General features: G+C 41.2%; 1 protein-coding gene across 1 annotated transcript in view; it reads right to left on the minus strand.

Annotated features, from left to right (window-relative positions):
* Nucleotides 1–5,781: 5,781 nt before the first annotated feature.
* LOC114669447 (receptor-type tyrosine-protein phosphatase eta-like) overlaps nt 5,782–17,981 on the minus strand; it is a 47,502-nt gene continuing 35,302 nt past the window's right edge. Inside the window, exons 12-16 of the mRNA XM_051923913.1 lie at nt 15,649–15,906; nt 10,308–10,565; nt 8,187–8,438; nt 6,668–6,750; nt 5,782–6,386 (exon numbers count right to left, since the gene is read on the minus strand). Of these exons, the coding sequence (XP_051779873.1) occupies nt 6,321–6,386; nt 6,668–6,750; nt 8,187–8,438; nt 10,308–10,565; nt 15,649–15,906 (917 nt within the window). The 3' untranslated portion in view covers nt 5,782–6,320. The remainder of the gene's footprint in view (nt 6,387–6,667; nt 6,751–8,186; nt 8,439–10,307; nt 10,566–15,648; nt 15,907–17,981) is intronic.

The following is a 17,981-nucleotide window of genomic DNA, read 5'->3' on the forward strand; positions in this document are numbered from 1 at the left end:
AATCAGTCTTATGCACAATGCAAAATATGAATAATAAAAGTAGTAATATGAAAGCTATTGTATTTTTTGCACATTTTCACGTTGCGCAGTTTCTGTGTGGTGTTAGAGAGTCTGACGGGGAGCTCCTCCTGTGTCCACCACGTCACTGTCATTGTTAATCGGCCATGGAAGCGCTATATAAATGTAATGACATTATTATTATTATTATCCATCCATCCATCCATTTTCCAACCCGCTGAATCCGAACACAGGGTCACGGGGGTCTGCTGGAGCCAATCCCAGCCAACACAGGGCACAAGGCAGGAACCAATCCTGGGCAGGGTGCCAACCCACCGCAGTATTATTATTATTATTATTATTAAGGGGAGGAGAAGCACAAGTCTAGTGCTGCTCTGCCTGCTCTGTGTTTGGTGTACTCAGACAGTACTCACCGTCAAGCGCATTCTGGTCAGGTGGGCTCTGCTCGGATCCCTCCTGGTCCTGACTTATTTATGTTTTTTCACTATAAATGAAGCTTTTTTAATTATTTCAGCGGCCACTTCCATTAATTGGTGACAAGTGCCTTTGCCTCCGAGCCCTGCCACTGGTGAATCTTTGTTTATCCCGACTTGTGCAGGTAACACTGAGTTGTTCATCATACCTTATAGTGCCAGGGTCTGCATGGGTTTTGAAAGTATTCCCCATGTATTTATGGACTGATTTTTATTTGTACAGAGTAAATGAAACTCTTACATGCTCCATTAAGTATTCTTCGTTTTAAAGTAGCACATTAAATGCTTTGTTTTGTATTTGATCTTCTATGTGCTCTGTGTGTGTGAATCACTACATGTTTCTTAAACGGGCTTTCTCTTCCTCTGACAGGACACTGAATCCATTACATTCGTGATATTACAGCTCTCAGAATAATTAAAATACTGAGATGTATACTTGATATCATTTTCATGATGATAGGAGTTAAAGCATGTTATTAAACATGGGAACACGGTGGTGCAGTGCTTGTTCATTTCTCACGCAAGATGTTTGCTGCGCCATGCGCGACCTTCGATTAAATAATTTATTGCAGCAGGACTGTCTCTTTCAAACGTACTACCCTCCAATTCCTGTCCTTACTTTTCTTTCTCCAAATTCTTTCACACAATCAGCTCTGTAATAGACGTTAAGCCATCTGTAAGCTTAGATCGCCGATTCCTCAAAACTTTTAAGGAACATTGAAATATCTTCGTAGTTCACGTTTAATTATTCGATCCATCTATCCTTCCAGTGTTGTGCCAGTCCCAGCAAGAATACAGCGCAAGGCAGGAACAATCCATGAATGGAGCGCCAGCTCCTTGCTAGTGCAGTGACACCGACTGATTTAGTGCATTTATAGTTCTTGGGATGAAACTTTTTCTAAACCGCGAAGTTCATACAGGAAAGTCTCTGAAACGTTTTGTCGTGGCTCAGGCAGCGTCTGCTTCATGCTGTATTCCTGATAATTCTCTTTCTGATCAGCTTCTGCTTTGATTCACACTCAGATACAGTGATATAAATACTCCGAGTGGTGCAGTGAGAGTAATATAGAAAAAGATGATCTGCTGTGGCAACTCTTAACAGGAGCAGCTGAAAGAAGAAGAAGATGCAGTGAGCGTAACAACGCTAAAGCAGTTCTGGTATTTGGAATATTATGGCTATTCCCTGGCCCATTATATTGCTGCAGGTTAATTACAATCAGATGCATTACACTAATAAACAATATGCAGTTAGTTTCAGTGTATTTATAAAGCCGTGTCAGGAATGTGGGTCTAAGAAAGAAAGGGTGACCACACAGGAACAGTAGCACTGCTTTGACGCTGCGTGCTGCCAGTCTGCAAAACCAAGCAGAGAAATTGCGTACGCCAGGGCATGAGGTACCATGGAAAAGTGCGTGGCTTTATGCCAAGTTTAGATTTTATACATCGCGATTTGAGCGTGGAAACGTTCGTACGCAACATTTCTGTGCGTACGCACCATTTATACATGAGGCCCCAGATCAGGCTAGAGCATTTGAACACTGCAAGCGTCTTCTTCCACTCCAGTGGGTTTTGTGTTTTTAGACTTTTAATGATCTTTTCTGTCTTCGTGTCAGGCTCCTGTCTCCCCATGACTTTTCCTAAATAGCTGCACTTCAGAGGCCCATGTTTTTATAACCCAGTAACATTTTATTCAGAAAAAGAGAAGATGAATGTTTTGGCCTTTTTACGTGAAAGACCCTGTGATTATCTCCACCAGCAGTGCTTATAAACGCAGGTGGGATTCTCTGCAAGTCACCACCAGTTCACACTTGATTGCATTGTCATAATTTTTTACCCCAAAAACTCCTCTCCTGCTGCTCTTCCTGATACTGTTGAATGTTGTCGTACGATTGTGAGTTACTGTCTGTCTCCTGTGGACAACCAGACAATAATCACTGAAAAAAATCACCACCATTATTTTAGTACGTGTGATTAAGAAGACCACAGACAACTGCCAGCACTCCAGTTATTTTAGTTAACTAAATAAATCAAGTATAATCTCACCTGAAATGACGCCTCTGTTTTCTGTCGGTTAAGGCCAAGTTGCAGTGATGACTTTTCCAGCGATTTTCATTCATAGCCTTCATTTACATAGTCATAGGGAGTCAGAGGCAGATGACGGTCATCAGATGTGACATTCTCAGCAACCAACTTCAACTAGTCCACCATATGCCCCTCAATCAAGTTTGATTTTGTCTTTATTGTTCAAGTGAGCTTGAGAGATGACAACCAGTGAAAACTCATCCCAGAAGCACAATGCATAGAATTACAGTGACAAGAAATAAGGAGCGCGTGTGTTTAGGTAGCAGCACGGTGGCGCAGTGGTAGCGCTGCTGCCTCATAGTAAGGAGACCTGGGTTCACTTCCCGGGTCCTCCCTGCGTGGAGTTTGAATGTTCTCCCCGTGTCTGCGTGGGTTTCCTCCGGGCGCTCCGGTTTCCTCCCACAATCCAAAGACATGCAGGTTAGGTGGATTGGCGTTTCTAAATTGGCCCTAGTGTGTGCTTGGTGTGTGGGTTTGTTTGTGTGTGTCCTGAGGTGGGTTGGCACCCTGCCCAAGATTGGTTCCTGCCTTGTGCCCTGTGTTGGCTGGGATTGGCTCCAGCAGACCCTCGTGACCCTGTGTTTGGATTCAGCGGGTTGGAAAATAGATGGATGGATGGATGTGTTTAGGTACTCGCAAACAGAAAAGAAGCCCATCTGTTTAATGTCATGAGAGAATGGAAAAAGAAAAAGGGCAGAGAGTATGTCTGAAATCATTGTACCTGTGAACCCGTCGTACAGCACCAGCTACCTCAGGCAGCACATTATTAGCGGCCACAAAAAGAGGACTGTGCTGGGAGGATGGCATACGATCGGTAAATGTGACATGGCCAGCGATTCTCAGTTGTGTAAATTGAGATGGTCTGTCAATGAGATCAGCAGCGGCAGTCGTCAAGTTTGACATTCCCAACATCCAGAACCTGCATAATGTGATGTTGATTTTATTTGCAAAAGACCCCAGAAAGCCATGGGGACTGCTGCTGCAGACTGTTTTGTGATTGGCCGACATGCCATTTGTCATTTATAAAAGCTCACATGCATATACCATAATATATGTGGTTATAGCAATAACTTAATTACACATAAGATTATTCATTTCTACTTTATGTATTTTATATGCCCAGCTGATTGTATTTTTCCTTTCATAATTAAATACTGAAATGGTTTTATTCTGAGCAACAGTGTGACTTTTTAAATTGAAAATGTGTTTATAATATTGTAATTGAAAACACAAACACTGAAGTCTTCAAATTTCTCAAAGGAATGAACCACATACTTAAGGATGCCAGCTGGGATTAAGTAGTGATGCATTTATGGCTCAAAGCACTTTGTCACACAAAAAGCTGTGGGAATTAGCTAATGAACAAACTACCAAGACATGGAGTTGAATTAAAAACAGAACTTTCAAAACAACCCTGATAAGACATCTGAACTAACCAACAAGCACTATGGGCTGAATGGTCTCGTTACGCTGCCTGAGCTGCTCCTACACTTTAAGTTGTTGGATGGCAGTGAGTGAGTAAATCCTCTGAATGCTGTGCACCGTAGATGGCAGCCACTGAGGGTCGTCGTTCTTCCCCTGTTAATACAACACACTACAGAGTTTTTTAGGGTTTCAAGATGAGAAGTGGATGGGCCCCCCAGCAGCTGCAGGCACATGAGCTACGTTAGTGAAGACGAGTTTTACATTCGCTTGACATGCTGCTTACTTTACAAAACAACAATTTCTTTTTGAATTCAAGTTTTTGTCAAACCAAGTTTGTTTGTCACACTGAATGCAGGCATCAACAGAGACTGCACCTTGTTGGCATTGTGCTCATTAGTGCCAAAAAAGTACACCGAGAAGGTTTTAGGAAACATTGGTGTAATGTCTCCTAAAGTATTCATGAATTGTTAAACCTGTGGCCTGAGTAGAGAGGTGACACTGTTACTCACAGCATCTCCTTTTGTGTCCGCAGTTCAGAAGCTGACCAGTTGGATGACCAGTTTCCACTTCCGCAGTGAAGCCCCAGCCTTTTCAGGGCGCTGGTGTAAAAACCGCGAGGCCACTGGCTGTAGACATTCAATTGGGAACCTGATGTGGAGAAGGATGGAGCAGCTCCTCACCATTGTTTTGAATCATCCATCCATCCATTATCCAACCCGCTATATCATAACTACAGGGTCACGCGTCTGCTGGAGCCAATCCCAGCCAACACAGGGAGCAAGGCAGGAAACAAACCCCAGGCAGGGCGCAAGCCCTCCGCAGGGCACACACAACCCACACCAAGCACACATTAGGGACAATTTATGATCACCAATGCACCTAACCTGCATGTCTTTGGACTGTGGGAGGAAACCCACGCAGACACAGGGAGTACATGCAAACTCCACGCAGGGAGGACCCGGGAAGCGAACCCAGACGGGTCTCCTTACTGCGAGGCAGCAGTGCTACCCACTGTGCCACCGTGCCGCCCTGTTTTTGAATCAGCTGATGCCAAATTTTCTTAGCGCACGGGAGTATTTTTTTATTTTTCTATTTTTCCATCACTGATAATTGAACAAGGATTGCTGTCGGGTTCCACATCCCTTCTGATGCCTAACAATTGTTCTTCTTACAGTGTACTAAGCCCATCTTATTTCTGTGACATGCCAGTCTATCTCTGCCACATCACACTTTTTTAATTCATTTTGTATTAACAATGGTTGGCACACTGGTCAGCACTGCTGCCTCATGAGTCTGCAACCTCATTTTAGTTGGCAGTCGGCTCACTGTCTTTGTGAGTCTGAATGTCACTGATTGACGGTTCTACATTTGTCACCATGTGTGCCACACGTCCCTTTGGGTTGTATCTGGTTCCATACAAAAGCTTGGGAAACAGATGGATGGACCCCCATTAACATAAACATAGCAGGCTTACAGTCCAAATTATTGCTAATTTTGGTGTATTTTTAACTGTATTATGTTAATAAAAATGACAAAGAATATGTTTTCTTCATATTTTTGAATTTTTCTGATCTAGTTTCTGTGGACTTAGTGTCAGGTGCTGAACCATTTCAGCCCAATAAAAATGCAAAACACAAGATGAAAAGAAAAAGATTTATTAAAATATTATTAAACATGAAATTTTGCTAAATTCATTGTATAATACGGCAGAAAAGGAAAAAATGGAGTTAATTTATGTCATCACGAGGGTGAGCTTAGTCACATCATTGCCAATTTACCAATTTATTCTTGATTGTATTGATTGTAAAAAGAGAAAACACGAAGGGTCTTCCAGAAAGCAGTTGGGCAAACTCTTCTAGCTGGCAAAGACAATTAGGAGGCATAAAAAAAAAGAAATCAGAAAATCATCAGAGCCCAACATGCCAACACTCTCTTGAATCGAGGCTCTAGTCTCAGATGGCTCTGCAAGTTGGAAGATTGAGTTGGGAGATTTGGAAGTTTTGTGCTTCATTCACACCATTAATTATAGCTGTTGGCTCGGCCAGTGCTGTTCAGCACCTGAAGGACTCCACAAACAGAAAGAGACGAGACGTTCCAGGCACACGACGTCTGAGAATGTTTAACCATCGCATTACAGTTAAGTACTTCTTAATGGCCAGAAGTAGCAAAGAATGTAGAAGTAAGGTCCATCCAGAGCATGTTGTAAATTTCTCAGTTTGTCACACTTTCTAAATTTCGTGACATTAAAGAAAGGAAAGCAGGACAAGAACATTAGCACCGTGTGCGCTGTAGGCCTCAAAGGGACCCCAGAGAGTTTGCAGTTTACTCTTCGGTCAAGGATGCAGAAAAGGAGTTTTTATCAAATTGACCTTGAAGAACTGTGTTTATCTAGGGGAAATCAGGACAAACATTTATTTAACATCATATATATATATATATATATATATATATATATATATATATATATATATATATATTTTTTTTTTTTTAAATTAAAAGAATAGAGGAACATGTTTGATTATAATTAAAAATAGTAGTTTGTGATTTAATACCAAATGGAGAAGAAAAAACAAAAATACTTTTAGGTCAATCGTATGCCCAGCGACCACAGCAGGACAAAGCCGATGACTGCTCACAAAATGTTTTAAACATCACAAGAAAATACAAACCTTCTGAAGAATCTGATTTTTCTTTTGTGCATCCAATCCATCGGAGCTGAGGATTGAAAGTCGATATCTCAAAGACACACCAGCTGCAAATGCAAAAGGGTGAAGTGGGCATTAGGGCTTAAAGTGAACCATTTCTAGCTTCAAAACTGAGGGGCACATAAAAATTTAACAACACTCAGCGCCCTTTCCTGCTTACTCTCATCACCTTAAAATATGCCCTGATGGAGCAGCTGACATCACAATATGCCGCCCTCTGTTGTCATGGAGGGGCACCACAGACAGAAAATACTCAAAAGAGGAGAGCTTAACGATGAAGAGAAAGGAAACTCCAATTCATCAAGACAATCTACGTCACCCAGCATTGTCAGATACAGGTAGGGACTGTCATGGATGAGGCACACACACACACACACACACATCATCTCATTATCGTCCATTTATGTCAGGTGGAATGCCTAGAGTGGTCTGGGTGGTCTCGTGGCCTTGGATCCCCTGCAGATTTTTTTTTCTCCAGCCATCTGGAGGTTTTTTTTGTCTTTTCTGTCCTTCCTGGCCATCGGACCTTACTCTTATTCTATGTTAATTAGTGTTCCCTAATTTTATTTCTGATTTATTTAGTCTTTTTTTACTGTTTCTTCATCATGTAAAGCACTTTGAGCTCATCATTTGTATGAAAATGTGCAATAGAAATAAATGTTGTTATTGTTGTTGTTTAACGTCATCAGTTAATTTAACCTGCATGAGAACCTGAGCAGTCAGGTCAAACCCAACAAGACCCCCGGAGAACATAAATTAAAGAACGTGCAGGCTGAGATCTGCGGTGAGCCTTCTTCAGTTATTAGGCAGTAGACCAACACATCCCCCAAACTGGTGGCCAAGAAAATAAAACTGGTAACCTGATAAAAAAGTCTCCCAATGTCCCTTGGGCGGCCACCCTCTACAGCCCTGGTGATTGGGTGGCCTGTTTTCTTCTCGTCAGGGCCGTCTCCATCTTGTTTGTTTCAGCGAATTCCACTTTTTCAGCCTCTTGCAGCTGCCTCTTATGATTCATTTGTCAAGCACAATGAGGTCCACTGCTTGTGTTTTTCCCCCTTAAGCTGGTACCCCAATGGCACCTTTAATAGGGCTCACTGCCCCAGATTGAACCATCTGGTAAGCACAGGCCCCCCGGGGTCTCTCCAATCACCAGCATTGGCATCTTTATTTGTGGCCATTGTTGGGTCCTCAGTCTGTCCCCTCTGCTCAGCTGCCTTGACTAACCAAGCAAACCTCCAACAATCTGAACAGATGACATTCGTGTAATAAGATTAACAAGTCAGTGTATTTCAGCGTGCATGGGGAATACGTAAAAATGGACAAATGTACAAGTGCTCATGTCTGCTACACTGAGAGTTGTTTGAGAACAAAAGCTTTCACTCATTCACGAAATATTCTAAATCTAAAATTCCTAACAAATTCTCTAGAGCCCCAAAAAAAACTCTTAGAACGTTTTCAAAATGTAAAAGGTAGAGACACTCACTTGTTGACAACGAGACTGATGTGGCGTTCCCTTTGGTCCCATCTTCCGTCACTGCCATGACTGAGATCGTGTACTGGCTCAGCGGTACAAGTCCCGTCACATTCACATACGTCATGTTAACCATCATGAGGTTCGGATTTCCTCCAATTACGATACTGAAGCTGGAAGCGTTGCCGCTGGGCAGAGTCCACGAAAGGAGAGCTGAAGTTGATGTTGTACTATTAACACGTAGTCCGGTGACAGCTGCAGGTTCTGCAGAAAGAGAGGACACACAAGATGAAGGCAATGTTGTCTCTGAACCCAGTGATGATTGCCTGAAGACAGTAAGGACATCTTTACACAAAGAGATGTGGGAATCTGAAATAAACTGCCAAGACATGGAGTTAAAGCAGAAATCTTGAGAACCTTTAAGAAGGATCTGGAGGAGACATTAGGTCAGCTGAGCTAAACAAACGGGCAACAAATGCACTGAATGGTCTCCTCTCATTTGTCAGATTTCTTGTGCTCTTATATAAGGAGTCTTGGAGTTCCACCATCTTAAAATCTTAAATGCAGCAAAATGGAAAAAACACAGAACTATGAAATTAGACACAGAAATGAAAGATGCATCAGGCTGTCGCACAGAAGGGAGACACTTTCTGATCTGACACCTTTTTAAGGGGTCTACATGTGTACATTGTTGTTATAAGACACATTTAAAGGTGTCATCTGACAACCAACAATGTTGTACCTGGCTATGTGACAGTCCATTAGCACTGTCTGTGTCCTGACAGGCTCAGGTCAAGTTTGTGTCACCTCCTCAAGTCGTTGTTATGATATCTGGGCATTTTCACAAGCACTTATGGCAGCCAACACATCCAGTTGTTAGAAGACACAAAGAAAGGATAAGGAATTCATACAAAATGTATTTGCATCCATCCCAATGAGAACACTCATAAAATTATAATGGCTGGGGACTTTAATTGTGTTTTAAATCCACTCTTAGATAGGACTTTCTTTCCCCAGAAGTCAGAAGAAGACGCCTACTGAGGGCAATTGACTCTGCCCCTTCCATTCAGAGGAATATAAAAGCAAGATGCTCATATAAGGTTGCTTCTCATTCTGGATCCCCACTCATGAGAGAAGGAGCTTCAAACCAGAACTGACCTACAAACGATTCCCTGCAGTTTATGTTTTGTTATTGTGCCATTGTTATTTAACGCACCCCAACATTACTCCAGTCCAGTTCTTGTATCTCGCATGACCACAGCACATAATGGATGTCTGCTAATTTCATTTGCTCTCACAGCCTCCATCTGGTGGTTAAAACCATTCAGGTGTGTTGGTATAAATTAGATAAGAAATCAAGGTGCTCTAATGGCATTTATGTTCAAGTGGACCCTCTAAATGTTTGGTCTCTAAAGCTTAGTTTCAATTTCAAGTGCAACACATCTAAAACAAGCACACACACTAAGAAATCTCAACAAGATACTCTCAAACCTGCTTAATCTCGTCACAGAGGGGGCCGGCAAAGTGGGACCCAACCCTGGATGGGATACAACTTCACCATGAAGTTTACACAACAACCAGGGGGCCAGTGCAAAATTAGCCATTAATCCAACCAGACTCATTTAACCACCGGCAGATCTCGGCTTAGGATTTGTACCCAGATCATTGGATGATCAATGTCACCGAGATCTGCAAATGCCCGGCATTTCAAAGGGCAATGATAATGAAGCCCTGATATCAATGACAAGGTGGCATGTCAGGTTACAGAAGAACAGCTGAAAACAAATCACGGTCAGGATGGCGCTGCTCCAAGGGGCACAGTGAGTCTCTCTGTCTCTTTAAGGTTCAGCTGAGTTTGTTTGGTTGAACGAAGGTCTGATGTGCTGAATCTGCTACTGGTAGTTAAAGGGTCAAAAAATCAAGTGAGAATTTAAAAGTGAGAGAAGCAAGGAAGAATTCAGAATAAAACTGCAGGCTTTTCAGCTGACCTAAAAATCAGTCTGAGGTGCAAAATGTTTGGGGATGGCCTGCAGCGATGTCAGCCTATGGATAGTTTGTGGAACATTGTGGACATACCTGAACCTAAAGCATTTCCCAAAGTTCTAAGACTCTCATAAAAAATAAAAGTCTTACTTGTAAACACAACAAGAGTCGCTGCACTTCCTTTAGTAACGCCGTCTTGAGCCACCGCCATCACTTGGACTGTGTAGCGACTACCCGGCGTCAGTCCAGTTAGAAGGGCGAGTTCAGATTGTACCGTCATGTAGGAAACGGTGGCTCCAGTGGCCGACACAATGTAGCTGGTAGCATTTCCGAGGGGTCGAGTCCAGGTAAGTAAAATCGATTGTGTAGTAATCACCTCCACTGTCAGATTTACGACAATTCCAGGCTCTAGAAAGAATCAAAAAGGCGGGCAAGTTCACTTGTTAGCTAAATTGTATAGAGTATGACAAGGACATCATTCTTTTATGATAATCATGAAACTCAGCTGCCTCTTGTTACACTTCATTATTTAACTACTCAACTGGTAATGAATGTGGTTTAAACATTGTGAGCACCATATGGGATGGATTTGTCGTCCCAACCCAGATGGATGATGGATCTTTGCCTAGGTGGAAGATGGTAATGGAAGGACAGAGATGGACTGACATCCTGACCAGGATGGGTTCTGGTTCTTTATTGGGGCAGGATACCTGCCTGGAACAACTGAAGGTGTCTGCAGACTGGGATTATGTGTTCCCCAGTACATATAGTGGCAGCACCCCACTGTTGAGTGTGACAGCCCTATTGTGGGACAGCCCTATTGGGGTTCCTGGGGTCTACAAGGGGAACCTTGCCCCTTCTTTGTGGGACTTCTGCATGATCCAGAAGGTGCAATGCTGTTTTACTGGAAGTACGCTCGAGTCCAGCATAAAAGAGCGAGTCTTCTCCTACATAGTAGCTAAAGTTGGGAGGAGGTCGAGGAGACTACATAGGAGGTGTGGAAGGAGGAAACGGAAAGTCTGTTATTGTGTTGTATTTCCTGGGAAGAGGCTTCAGAACTCTGTAGAGGTATTGTGTTCGTCTAGTTTTGTCTTGGGGTTTGGGGTGCAGTTTTGCCCCCTGGTGGTCACAACATATATTTTGAGCCATTTTACCATTTTGTATTCCACAGATTCTGTTGTGAAGGTTTTTATTTTGACAAAGCTTTATTTTTTATTGATTCATGTCAAGGTATAAATAGGATGGTGGTTTCAACAGGGTTCCTCCCTCGATGTATGTACTTCATTAATTACTAAACAATGAGAGAGAGTAAGAGACAGACTGAATGTTAGGCCGGGCTCGTCATTTCATATCACACACCAGCCTCTCACACTCCTTCTCTCTTTTTTTTGTAATTGTAGTATGGCTGACTCAGGACTCTGAGGTGTGAGCTACGACGAAATCTGAGCCAAGCAACAGGATGCTAATGGCTGACGGCGTTCACGATTTTCAAGGGAATCAGTGCAGTGGATCTCGGAGGTTACTTATAAATGAGTCCATCGCCAAAAACATGGTAACACGGTTAAGTGTAAGTTTTTCTTCACAGATACATGGAATGAGTGACAAAGTTGTGAGGTGTGCAATATGACTGTTGGGATGGTCAAAACTCCTGTTGATGTCATTTTGAAGGAATTAGGAGAATAAGACTGGTGAACTTGCTGGGATGAATGGCCTATTCTTGTTAAAATCTTTCTTGTGTTCTTCTCGTGGTCAGGAAGTTGAAAGTGGCAATGAAAATGAAAGCTCTACAGGGAGACTCACTCAAAAGAGGCCCAGAATATTCAGTTGTAACTTCCATTAGGATGAAGCAATCTGAACCAAAAAAATATGCTATACACCTAGACGTATGACGATTGCATGACATACGATGCTGGAAGTGATTTCCATTTTCTGCCAGACACATTTCAAAGTGGCGCTCCATGTGCCTGAACGTATCGGCAAGCGTCTCGGGGGAATAGCAGCAATTTCATGTTGGAAATTTCCCTCAAATCTTCCCCAGTGTGAGGCTTGTTCTGATAGACTTCTCATTTGAGCAAACCCCAAAGGAAGAAGTCTGGTGGTGTCAGAGCCGGCGACCGTGGTGGCCACAGCCCCTTTGAAATGACCCTGTTGATGAAGAAGGACTCAATTTCTGCCATGCTCCTTGCCAATGAGTGACATGTTTGTCCATCTTGCTGGAAGTAACCTTCTGTTAACTCACGATCATCCGGTTGATTCTGACATCGCTTAAACGAATTGGTGACCCAATAGGTTCGCACCATGAAGATGAGCTGCTCAGTACTGTACACCAGTATCCTGATGAGAGGTCAGGTGACTGAGTGAAGGGATACGGGCGGAATGCACCCAGAAGTTGCAAACAGAGGTCAAATGTCATGACAGCTGTCTGGTGCCTACCTCATCACAAAAGCGCTATATAAATGTAATGAATTATTATTATTATTATTATCACTCTGATGCAGGGGCGTCCCGGTTTGTTAGAAGCTCCATATGCTGAGGAGTACATTGCACGTTGTTTTGTTCAGATTGCTTCATCCTAGTGAGAGTTATTACAGAATATTTGGGGCCTCTTTTGAGGGAATCTCCCTGTACTTGAGCAAGCAGTTCACTGCAAACCTACTGTACATACAGCTCATGAGGTTGCCAGTATAATTCTGACATAAGAATGATGTACTTGAAGAAAACTAGACTTGGCATCTTCCCAGAGGTGTAAGATTGTTGTGAAACATGTCATCAGCTCATTCACGGTTTAAAATCACAACAACTCTCACAAACGTTGAAGCTGTGAGATGGCAGAATGCTGCGGCCTTTTTTAATGTCAATCATTCCCAAACAACCGAGACTCAAATTAGCTTGAGAAAAGACACAAAACAAACTGCTGGCTGGGAACCAAACTGTTCAAAGTTTCTAGGTGACCACAATCTCGTCAAAGAAAATAACGAGAAGCAATTCTGAGCAAAGGCCTAAGAGAAAGAGGAAGCCAAAGTGATAATGAAATAAACTAAACGATTTTAGTGGGCTGCATCAATAATCAGTGATCTGCCCTTGCTATGGTCAAGCCAGGCCTCCTCTCAAGTTTAAGTCACTTCTTTTTGTCATTCACTTTCATTATTACCCATTGCTTTCCATTATATTTTGTACTGTTCTGTTCATGTATCATTTGCCTGTTCATTTTATTCTGTTTAGCTCTTATGTACAATCTATGTGTACTTTACAATTCTCTTATGATCCCAAAGAGGTGAAACCACCTAAACATTACCCTTAAGGGAACAACCTACAGCTCTATAAAGGCATGCTGGGAATTGAAGTCCAGCGAGGTTTACTTTGAATATCTGCTGGTGGATTTTGGTGTGATTTGTGAGCTTTGTATTTAACTTGATTTTGATCTCTGCCTCTCGGTGGTGATCCCCTTTTTGTGGGGCATTTTTGAGTGGTTTTCGGGACATTTCATAGCTGTTTTTTTTAACTTTGATTTTAAAATGCAATTCGGACTGGGGTAGGCCAAAACCAGCCACTTTTGTTTAAACTTGACTGCTTTCTATTTCACAACCTCTGGGCAGGCTGGTGGGGTTCAGGACTGCTTCTCAGACTGGTGGGCATTTCTGCTGATCAGGCCATTCATTTAAGCCGAGGCAAACATACGAGATCCTCCCAGGGATCTTTGTCTATATTGTCTTTGAATTGTTTTGTCCTGTGTTCTCTCATGGGATCACATTTGGGTTTATAACGATGGCAGATTTAACATGTCACAGCAAACACCAAATACTATGGTGACCCTGAAGAGCACAAGGCAAAAAAAGACGGAAAAATTAACATTAACAAGTGAGGGAGTGAAATTAAAAATTAAAAATGATAGAATAAAATCAACCTAAACTCATAACAGAAATAAGGCACTCCTTTTGGGTGCACAGGTGCCCCACTTCCCACATCATGCAGTCCCTGGAATTTACCCATGAAGTGCCTTGTCAAAGATGTGTGAACCAGGATTCAGTCACGGATAGTAAGGTGATCAAACTGGTGTGTTAAAGTGACCCACACACGGGACCCCGAGAGCTCAGTTTCACAGCCACTCACAGAACGGTGCGCATCCATTACAGCAGAGAAGTGGCAGAGAAACAGAGAGGACAATCACTTGGGTGGCCTCACACACAGATTCAGAGCATTCGGTTGAAATCCCACCCCAGGACAAAGTTAAAGGAGAAATAAATCAACACACATTTATGGCATTTTCTCATTATTCCTTTATGAACAATTATTCATGTGTAAAAAGTACAGTAATGCACAGGATATTTGGGTCACTTGGCAGCATAGTGACAAGCCGCGGGATTCGCACCCATTCACCTGATGCTGCCAGGTGGCCAAAACACCCCTTGTGCTACTGTGCTTTTTACGCATAATTAATAGATCATAAAAGAACAATGACAAAATACTATAAATATGTGTTCATTTATTTCAACATAAACTTTGGACTGGGATTTCAGCTGAGCACTTCTGACACGTGTGTGAGACAACGTCACCCGACTGTCCACTCTGTCTCACTGCCGCTTTGCTATTACGTTGGGAGCTCACCATTCTGTGAAGACACGAGTGGAAAATGGCTGCTGAGAGGCAGAGAACTTGTGACCCTCTGTGTGGTTAACTTCAACACACTGCTTTGATTTTCTTAGTATCCGTAACTGGGTCTTTGTTCACACATCTTTGTCAAGGAGCTTCACAGGTCAATTCCAGGGACAGCGTGCTGTGGGAGCAGCCAGAGCATGCACGTCTTTTCTGTTTAATTGTGAGGCTTGCTTGATTTTATGCTCTCACTTTTTAATGTTGATTCCACACTCTCACTTTTTATTTTGATATCACACAGTCACTTTTTAATTGTGTACTCTGGATTTTTACTGTTAATTTCATGCTGTCACTTGTTAATGTCAGTTTTGTCTTTTTTATTTTATTTTTCCCATTTTATCCTTAAGGGCCACCATTAAATACTTTAATTAGGTTAGGTTAGGTTAGGTTAGGTTAGGTTAGGTTAGGTTTCTTTATTTAGTCCTGTTTACACAGGAAAACATGAAATTTGCCTTCTCAGTTGCATCTAATAACAGGTAACAGACAGAATGAAATAAAACAGACAAATAGAAATAAGAAAGGTTAAGGTAAGGCAGTTAGATAAAACATATTTATACCAACAAAAAAGGTTACAGGATATATATAAAAACCTTAAACATTATCTCCGATAATTCTTATTGAAAAGTCGAGAAATAAGCGCTGGTTGCATTTAGAAAATAATTTTTTTGTATTAGTATTCCAGTTAAGATTGTTATCTAGGTAAGTTCCTAACAAATTAACAAACTTTCAAAATAACAATATTTTTGTCTCTATTAAATCTTGCCAATTGATTTTTCGTTTTGTTATTAATCAAATTAACTATGTATACCTACTCATGACAAAAGAACGTCAAGCTTACTTGTGTAAAATGAAATTGTCACTCCGTTGCCAGTGGTCTTGTTGTCTTCAGCCACAGAAAACACTTGTGCTGCATAGAAACTGCCAGGAGTCAGGCCACTTATAAGGGCCACTTCAGAATTCACCATTAAATCTGAACTGCTCGTTCCTGTCACTTGCACCCTGTAGCCAATTACAAGACCTTGCGGAGGAGTCCAGGTGAGGACAGCAGATGTGGTTGTAATAACCGTAGTAGTCAAGTCAGAAACGATGTCTGGCACTGCAAGAAAAAGAAGCCTGAGGATCAAAAGTTATTCAAATTCAGGCGTCACTTTACATCATGAACTGTTAGTTCTTTTTACTGCCACATCAGGGTCACTTGCATTGCATTTGGTGACACTTGTTCAATAAAAAGATTAATTAAAAAACAATGTAAGAAAAGTAAATGTTATTCCTCACCAGCCCCCAAACAATGGATCTAACAAAAATGTGCTAAAGAAAATAAAAATTTGAGGCACTTGGCTAAATCCTGATACAAATGACATATCAATTCTTGTTTGTCTGGCGCTGAGCTCAGTATTTGACATATAATGCTCATAAGACTCTCATTAATGGGCGTAGAACATGGATGGACCTCTCTGAGGGAGCTGTAAATTGGCTTGAGTCAGGGAGAAGATTCTTTTTCAATCTATTTCAACATTTTTTTTTCAAGATTCTTTTTAAATCTTGAAGAATTCAAATGAGATAACATTGAATATGGTGTCCTGCGAGGAGCAGTTCTAGGTCCGCTACTCTTCTCGCTTTACATGCTCGACTTAGGCCAGATCATCTCCAAACACAATGTAAATGACCACAGCTATGCAGATGACCCACCGCTTTATTGATCAGTAGCTCCAGATGACCCACTCAACACTCTGACAGACTGGCTAAACAGCATTAGATAGATAGATAGATAGATAGATAGATAGATAGATAGATAGATAGATAGATAGATAGATAGATAGATAGATAGATAGATAGATAGATAGATAGATAGATAGATAGATAGATAGATAGATAGATAGATAGATAGATAGATAGATAGATAGATAGATAGATACTTTATTAATCCCAAGGGGAAATTCACTAATTATGCAGAGGCCAAATTAAATAAGGAGAAAACAGAAGTACTTGTTGTTGGTTACAATAAAAAATGTCCAGAAATCTCAAAAAATTAGGAAAAACCTCAAATAATAAAACATTTGAGGTAAAAAGTCATTTTTAATCTCATGTTAATGATGTCAGCTGAACTGCATATTTTTATTAATGTGTTTGGCACTTTATGTGTTTAGAAGATACTGAAAAGCTGATCCATGCCTTTGTCTTTAAGTGCTTAGATTATTGCAGTGCATTTCTAAACGGTCTCCAAAATAAAAAGATTCCAGTCGATTACAATTGATTCAGAATTCAAACTAAAAAAGAAGAAATCTGAGCACATGGTGCCATTAATTAGTGTCTTTACATTGACTGCCTGTTTTTCAGAATCCATTTTAAACTTCTGCTCATTAGAAAGCTCTGAATAATCTGCACCCTCACGTATCTTGGAATGTTTGTCTCCCTGCAGTCCCAGCCGTGACTTTAGATCCCAAAATTCTGCTTTTCTTGTGATTCCAAGAGTAAAATATTAAGAAATAGTGAGACTGAATTTTAGTTTGTATGTTTGCAAAATCTGGAATGATCTGACCATAGAGATACATCAGACCGGCATGGCAAAGTATTGTTTAAATCAAGTCTTAAAACTTACTTTCCAATCTGGCTTTTTATTAAATCTGTGACTAATCACATTGCTTCTCTTCTGTCCTCCCTGGTAATCAGACCTTACTTTTATTCTATGTTAATTAGTATTGCCTGATTTTATTTCTTATATATTTTGTCTTTTTTTTCTCTTTGTTAATCCTGTAAAAGCACTTTGAGCTCATCATTTGTATGAAAATGTGCTACAGAAATAAATGTTGTTGTTGTTGTTCAAGGCCCTGCAGCTGAAGACAGGAAGAACAACAATGAGGTCCTGTTCTGGATGACGTCTGCACTTGCTGACTTTCTTTTCATCTTTTAACACTAGAATTAGCAGAGCCTACGAAAAAACTCGTAAATCTGTCCCACCTTAAATCGCGTCTTAAATCCGTTTGCACCTCTCTGCCAGAGTCCTTGTTTTGATTATGTGGGATTGAAGTGGAGTTTTAGAGTGGAAATAATATAGTGTTATTTGGAATACACGCATTTCATGTGTGTTCCGTTCCGTTCAGTAGTCTGTGCAAACACATTTTTAAAACAGAAACTTTTTTCATATTCTAATAGTAAATGACAAAATGTAGG

This window comes from Erpetoichthys calabaricus, chromosome 2, assembly GCF_900747795.2.
Source record: "Erpetoichthys calabaricus chromosome 2, fErpCal1.3, whole genome shotgun sequence".
Classification (NCBI taxonomy): domain Eukaryota; kingdom Metazoa; phylum Chordata; class Cladistia; order Polypteriformes; family Polypteridae; genus Erpetoichthys; species Erpetoichthys calabaricus.